Source organism: Rhinatrema bivittatum, chromosome 3, assembly GCF_901001135.1.
Source record: "Rhinatrema bivittatum chromosome 3, aRhiBiv1.1, whole genome shotgun sequence".
In the NCBI taxonomy this organism is placed as follows: domain Eukaryota; kingdom Metazoa; phylum Chordata; class Amphibia; order Gymnophiona; family Rhinatrematidae; genus Rhinatrema; species Rhinatrema bivittatum.
In genome coordinates, this window is record NC_042617.1 from 558,129,030 (window position 1) to 558,136,559 (window position 7,530).

Consider the following 7,530-nt stretch of genomic DNA (forward strand, 5'->3'; position numbering starts at 1 on the left):
GCATGAGGGTGAGGGTTTTATACTGGATTCTTTGGGTAATGGGTAGCCAGTGGAGTTCTTTGAGGGTGGGTGTGATGTGTGAGGATTTTTTGTTGTTAGTGATGATTCTGGCGGCAGCGTTCTGTAGCACTTGGAGGGGTTTGATGTGAATTTCTGGTAGGCCAAGGAGGAGGGAGTTGCAGTAATCAAGTTTTGCGAAGATAATTGATTGAAGGACTGTTCGGAAATCGTGCTCTTGGAGAAGGGGTTTGAGTTTTTTTAGTGTCTGGAGTTTGAAGAATCCATCCTTGATTGTATTGGAGATGTGTCGTTTAAAGTTGAGATGGCTGTCGATTGTTACGCCTAGGTTTCTTGTGGACGGCGTGGGTGAGATTTGGGGCACTCCCGGGTTGGTTGAGCTTCCTGGGTGGTCGGAGGGGGTGCACTTGAGTGGAAGAGACGGTCGGTCATCGTGGATGTGAATGATTTCTGTTTTGGCTTGGTTGAGGCATAGAGATAATTGAGATAGCAAGTGGGATAGATTTGAGCTGAGTTTGTTCCATTTTTCCATGGTTAGTTGGATGGACTTGTTTATGGGGAGTAATATTTGTATGTCGTCTGCATAGATGAAGTAGGTGAGGTTTGCCTCTGAAAGGTATTTGCATAGTGGGATGAGGTAAATGTTAAATAGGGTTGAGGATAGGGAAGAACCTTGAGGGACTCCATGAGTGAGGGGCACTTGAGAGGATTCAGATGAGTTTGTCTTGACGATGTAGGATCTGTTTGAGAGGTAGGAGTTGAACCATTTGATTGTGGTGTCTTGGAGACCAATTTCTTTAAGTCTAGTGAGGAGAGTTCTGTGATTGATGGTGTCAAAGGCGGCGGATATATCAAGAAGTATCAGGAGGAAAGATTTGCCTTTGTCGCGTCCTCTAAGGATGGTATCAGTGAGAGAGAGGAGGAGGGTTTCAGTGCTGAAGAATTTTCTGAAACCATGTTGTGCGGGCTGTAGAACATTATAGGTTTCAAGGTGTTCTGTGAGTTGATTGTTGACTGTTTTTTCGATGATTTTTGCTAGGAATGGGAGGTTGGAGACTGGTCTGTAATTTGCTGGGTCGGATTTGTCGAGTTGAGGTTTTTTGATGATTGGTTTGATGATGGCGTTTTTGAGTTTTTCTGGGAAGATTCCTTGTTCTAGAGATAAGTTGATGATGTAGGTTATTGGTTTGACAATAATCTCTCTGATGAGTTTTAGGGTTTTGATGGGGATGGGGTCTAGAGGGTGTGATGCAGGGTTGGTTTTTCTGATGATAGGTTCGATTTCTGTGGAAGCAACGGGTGTGAATCGTGACCATGTGTGGATGGGAGGGGGGATGTCAACTGGGTCGTTGTAGTTTTGGGGAATTTTGGCGATGATGTTGTTAACTTTGTCCTTGAAGAATTGTGCTAGTTTTTCACTTGAGATGTTGCTGGAGTTTGGCTTATTGTCATTTTGGATGGGGTTGGTTAGGTCTTTGACATAGGCGAAGAGGGTCCTCGGGTTATATTGGTAATCATGAATTCTTGATGTGTAGAAATTGCGCTTTGCTGTGTTGAGGTCTGTAGTATAGTTATGTAGTAGTGTTCTGAATTTGTCTTTCAGGTTTGAGGTGGGGGTTCGTCTCCATTGTTTTTCAGTTTGTCTCAGTGTTCGCTTTGAGGTTTTCAGTTCTGGGGTGTACCATGGAGCTCTTTGCTTTGTAGATTGCTTGATTTCCTTCCTTATCGTGGGACATAATGTATTGGCTATGTCTGTGTTGATGGTTATCCAGGAGTTTGTGGCTGAGTTGGCATCATTTAAGTTGATTGTTTTTAGTGCCTCAGGTAGCGCTTCGGCGATGTCTTCACTGGAGCATGGTTTGGTGAATTCGATGATTCGGTTGTTTGTTTGTATTGGGTTGGATTGGAGTTGAAGCTTGGCTTGGATGAGGCTGTGGTCGGACCATGGGGTGGGGGTTGTAGAGGGTGGTCCAGTTGCAGATATTTTGTTGTTTATGAATATTAAGTCCAGGGTATGGCCCGATTTTTGAGTGGGCGTGTTGATGATTTGGGTGAATCCAATGGCAGACATGGTGGAAAGGATATCCGCCCTTAAACCCGAGAGGCTCCCGGACTGAGCGGAGGAAGGCGGAGGAAGGCGGAGGAAGGTCGGCCCGATGACGTCAGCGTTTCTCGGCGGAAGGCAGGGGCTGCCTCGTGGTCGGGGTCGGAGGCGGTCGTGGGTAAGTGAAATCAAGTAGGCCTTACCCCGGCGGGCCTCCGGCGCCGATCGCGCAGGCCCTGCACTGCTCCCACTCGCCCTCTCCGTTCGGCGGCGTCCGCTTGAAAGGGGCTCAGTCCGGGAGCCTCTCGGGTTTAAAGGCCAATCAGGGCTGTCCCCTGATTGGCTGTGCGCCGGCAGCGTGTCCCTCGGAGGCGGAGGAAGGTCGGCCCGATGACGTCAGCGTTTCTCGGCGGAAGGCAGGGGCTGCCTCGTGGTCGGGGTCGGAGGCGGTCGTGGGTAAGTGAAATCAAGTAGGCCTTACCCCGGCGGGCCTCCGGCGCCGATCGCGCAGGCCCTGCACTGCTCCCACTCGCCCTCTCCGTTCGGCGGCGTCCGCTTGAAAGGGCGGATATCACAAACCTCAACTCCTCCCACTCCCACTCCATTTTAAAGAGAAACAAAATATCACTTTTATCATTTCTTAACATGTCTTCAAACAACTGTAAAATATATGGCTGTCCAAAACATACTTTTCTTTTTTTTTTTTTAAGAACCCCTAGCCTTGCACAAAGCTTTCCAGTTTATCTGCCAATAAAATTAAAACAGGAATACTACATGCGCCTTATTTGCTCTATTACTTTAGTGATTTATTATCCCCACCTTCTAAACAAACCATGTTTTTTTTTTCTCCCTGGGTTACTAAGCGCTGTTCTGCATTTTACCCAGTGGCTCATAGGGAGAAGGCTGAATTGAGGAAGTAACATTAGAGTGTACCAGGGGCAGCCTCCCCAATGTGCCATTCCCGAGCCGCTGCAGAGACAGGCGGTTAGCAGGCCGAGCAGATGTGGGGCAGGAGGGACATCCTAGCGTTTGTGGGAGATCCTGCAACACCGATTCAACACACAAGAAAACGCCGAGACTTGCAGACTGACAAAAAAAATTAATTTGCACTACAAAAGGTTTTAGAGCAATTGTCATGTTTACGATGCCAGTGGCAAATGATTTTTGTAGCAAGCTCGCCAGTGTGTCAGGACTGATAAAATAAAACTCTGCTATTTATGCCCTACTAGCCTGAGCCCTTGATAGATTTTAATCAGTGTCACAGCACCAATCCCTGGCTTATTTTGCAACGCTGTTGCTGCGTTTGTGCTCCCATTCCAGATGTATCAAGGGACGGCAGTTCCCCAGTTTGCTTTTTTTGCTGCTTGCACATCTGATCGGCTCTTAAAGCGCCGGCCTGAGCCCGGAGGCAGGGACCCCGCCTCCCTCCCGGGCACCAAGCGTACGTGTAAAAAAGGTGGATCTCGGGAACGAAGCGCGCTGGGTTTGTTTGTTTACAGTGCAGAGTTAACTCCGAACTGCCGAAGCTCCCACCGAGCAGCAAATGCAAACTTAGCAAAAAGGCACCCGCGGCTCCGCACGACGCAAGCACAGAGAGGGGGCGAAGAAGCACCACTCTGCAGGTCTGCTGGGCATTTCTTTATTCTTTAAGGACAAACCAACGCAATTTGCAAACCAGCCCCTAATGGCGATTCAAAGCTGCAAAGTGCTTTGCAAATTAGCCTGTCTCTCCTTAGCTCCGGGGCGCAAACGCTGCACTGTGCGGGAGCCCCGTGCGTTACAGTCGTCAGTTACTTAATTCGTCGCTTATTCTGAAAGCGAGACTAAAAGCAAAAAAAAAAAAACCAACCCCTGACTATAGAACAATACGTTGAAAGCCTTTTCATTTTTTTTAACACCAAAGTACAGCCGTGTCTAAATTAAAGTCAGAAGACCCGCTATGTTTTGAAATTCTGGTCGCCCGCACCTCGGCGGAAGGACCCTGGGGGGGAGGGCGCGCGCTGCAAGCCATCGCACGTGCGTCAAAGTGGAGAAAGTGCCGAATCAGGACTATTCTCGGCTCCCTTCCACCCTTCCGCGCATCCAGCTTTTGCTTCGGGTCGCCTGTTAGCTTTTCCTCCCCCCTCCTCCCTTTTTTTTTTTTTTTTTGCTCCTCCCTGCTGAAATCCTATATTAAGAAGCTAGGAAGCGCTCGCAGCTCCTTGTTGGCACAAGGACTGGTGACTCTTGCCGAGGACTGACAAAGCCGAGGCTCTGCTGCAGGATCACGTTACAGGCGGCGAAGAAAGCAACCCCTCTGCTCTCTATGCTGTGCTCGCCTTATTGATCCGCTCTTCTCGACGCGACTGGCAAAACAAACAAAACAAAAAAAAAAAGGTGCGATGCAGCGATTTGCAGGGGCTTACTTTGTCGGAGGGTGATCTGCTAATTTCACATGCATGCATGGATTGTCTCCGTAAAAGATGTGTTTAGTGGCTGGCTTGTTTGTTTTAATTTATTTCTAGAGTTCCGGGGGGGGGGGGGAGCGTTGGTTTGGCATCCCCCACCTTACCTTCAATACTTGTTTTGCTTCCTAATCCGTTTATCGCTTTCTTTGGCGGTAGCTTCCGTTAAATAGGCTTGCGCGTTACTTTAGTTTTTAGAGGCGGTAGGGAATATATAACGCCGGGGGTAAAGTTGTCAAGGTGAAGCGACTGTGCTGGAAAGCTCAGAAGAGCCCTGAAAGGGTAAGAGTTGGGTGTCCTATGAAATGTGGACAGCATGACTTGCTTTGTTATAGCGGTGGCGAGCAGACCTAGTATGCAGGAGCTGAAGAGGCTTAAAAAAGCTAGCGCTTCCGGAGCTGGGCTAGTACCCATTTCTTTTATTGAATATTGATGCATGATGATAGCTAGAGAGATATTGTGATAGGGTTGTTCGTTTTTAACAGAGTGAATGTGCCCGAGCATTTGGAAACCTCATCAGGGGTTTTGGGGGTGATGGTTGCACTCACATTTTTGTTTTCCATTAATCCTGTATTAGTGTCACAAACCTGCGTGGGGGAGGGGGAGTTCGATTAAAATATCAATGACAACGTGTACTGCACTATCTAGCAAGGGTTTTTTTTTTTCTTTTTTCATTATTTTTTAACCGCTGTAAAGGTGTCTGATAACACTTTAAACTTTATTGTAGCGTTTGGGAGACTTGGTGGCTGCTTAAGAGCCAAGGCAAACAAATCTGATTGCATAAAGCATTTTCGCATCGCTGTGTATAGCAGCGGGGGGCGCGGAATACTCGCGCTGTGAGTTCGGTTTGCGCCCTTGCATGCGTGAAAGATAAAGGACGAATTCTGTCACTAAGCGTTCCTATGATGTATGTGCGCAAGGATGAAACCGGTTCAGTGAAAAGGCAGAGAGAGAGAGAGAGAGCGTGAACCTTGCAATTAATACAAATTTGAATTTCTCTGAAGAGACGCGAGCTACGTGCAGAGATGGCTACGGGTAAATGCAGCGTTGTGGCCACACGTGTGCCGCTAGAGGGGTGCTTGGAGGGCTGGGTGTATTGTCGTTTTTTTTTTTTTTTTTTTTTCTCTGCATGCTGCAGCGTTAGGTGCTCGATTTTACTAGCTCTTCCGTGGCGTTATAATAAAATAAAGTTTCCCCCATCACTCCCTTCCCTTCCCAGGTTGGCAATGGCAGACCACATGATGGCCATGAACCACGGGCGCTTCCCCGACGGAACAAGCGGGCTCCACCATCACCCTGCACATCGAATGGGCATGGGCCAGTTCCCCAGCCCGCACCACCACCCGCAGCAGCAGCAGCACGCCTTTAACACCTTAATGGGCGATCACTTGCACTACGGAGGCGGAAGTATAAACTCGAGCGGCGGAGGCGTCAGACACGCCATGGGGGGGCCGGGCAACGTGAACGGGGGGCACCCGACGGGCGGCAGCAGCCTGCCGCCTCCCGCCGCCGCCCGCTTCAGCTCGCAGTTCATGGGACCCCCGGGGGTCGCCAGCCAGGGGGCCCAGCTGACGGCCAGCATGCAGCTGCAGAAGCTGAACAACCAGTACTTCACCCACCACCCGTACCCCCACGGCCACTACATGCCCGATTTGCACCCCGCCAGCCACCCGATGAACGGCACGGGCCAGCACTTCAGAGACTGCACGCCCAAGCACGGCGGCGGCGGTGGGGGCGGCAGCGCGCCGCCTTCGGTCTCCCACGTCCCTGCCGTAGCGATGCTGCCTCCCAGCGTCATAGACACCGACTTCATAGACGAGGAGGTGCTCATGTCCTTGGTGATAGAACTGGGCTTGGACCGCATCAAGGAACTGCCCGAGCTCTGGCTGGGACAGAACGAGTTTGATTTCATGACGGACTTCGTTTGCAAACAGCAGCCCAGCAGAGTCAGCTGTTAGTCTACAGGGAAAAACTAAATCTTTTTTTTTTTTTTTTTGTGTACGAATGAGAAGATCTCTCCCCCCCCCCCCCCCCTACCAAGACAGTATCTCATTTCCAGGTCTGGAAAGGCAGAAAAAAATATGGAAAAGAGAGTCCATTCTGCGTTTCTACAAACAATGTTTTATCTGCTGCCAAGATAATTTGGGGTGGGGAGGAGTTGGCTGGCTGTAGGCAAGGTTATATTAGTTATAGCTAACCCAGGGCTTGATCATTTTTTTTTTCTTCAGCTTGTTTGTGCCCTCTGCGGTGTTGAACTGTTGGATCTGAATGGCATCTTGCTTAATCTCATGGGTTATGATTTTCAAGCGACTGCACTGCATCCAAATGGAAGAAAATGGGTTGATTTGTTGTATGGACTTTCAAGGGCAGATTGCTGCACAGATGCTGCCACTTTGCTTAATTTTTTAACTATGCATTGCACTACACCTGGATTATCTCTTTATTTTTTATTTAACACACTAAATTGGAAGGTTAAGTGATGGGCTAATCCTTCCTGGATCTGGATAAATGATACTGGTTATGTTAGTCTGCTACCCATCTCCTACCCTTATGTATAGACCACAATATGGTGTGGAATGTTGATTAGTTGGCAAACGTTTCACAAAAGATTTTTATTTTGTTTGTCTTCAAGATTTTGACACTGTGCTAAATAGTTTATTCAGTACATGGAAAGATACTACTGTGTTGAAAGCTTTTTAGGAAATTTTGACAGTATTTTTGTACAACTTTTTTTTGAGAAAATACTTGTTAATTTATTCTATTTTAATTTGCCAATGTCAATAAAGAGCCAAGAAATAATTTTAGTTTGTCTAGATGTTATTTATCTGTATCATTCAAAGAATGGCTACATAAGACCTGAATGACCTTGAAGAGGAGAACTTTATAAAGCAGCAGTGACACCCAGAGGCTTAGCTAAGCTATCAGTCTTTCAATGCACTATTCCTTTTTCCCCTTTTCATTTGTTAACTCTTATTTATAATCAGGTTGTTTTTTTGTGATTGTTCCAGCCACTACAAAGCTGAT

At 47.9% G+C, this 7,530-nt stretch overlaps 1 protein-coding gene across 2 annotated transcripts; it reads left to right on the forward strand.

Moving 5' to 3' along the window:
- Nucleotides 1–4,248: 4,248 nt before the first annotated feature.
- Nucleotides 4,249–7,305, forward strand: CITED2 (Cbp/p300 interacting transactivator with Glu/Asp rich carboxy-terminal domain 2). 2 transcript variants are annotated; one of them, XM_029596455.1, is made up of 2 exons: nt 4,249–4,438; nt 5,726–7,305. In XM_029596455.1, the coding sequence occupies exon 2, from the start codon at nt 5,733–5,735 to the stop codon at nt 6,462–6,464; it is 732 nt and encodes a 243-aa protein (XP_029452315.1). In that variant the 5' UTR covers nt 4,249–4,438; nt 5,726–5,732; the 3' UTR covers nt 6,465–7,305. The 2 variants fall into 2 exon arrangements, with proteins under 2 accessions (XP_029452315.1, XP_029452316.1); XM_029596456.1 differs by having other exon boundaries at nt 4,249–4,437; nt 5,723–7,305.
- The last annotated feature ends 225 nt before the right edge of the window (nt 7,306–7,530 follow it).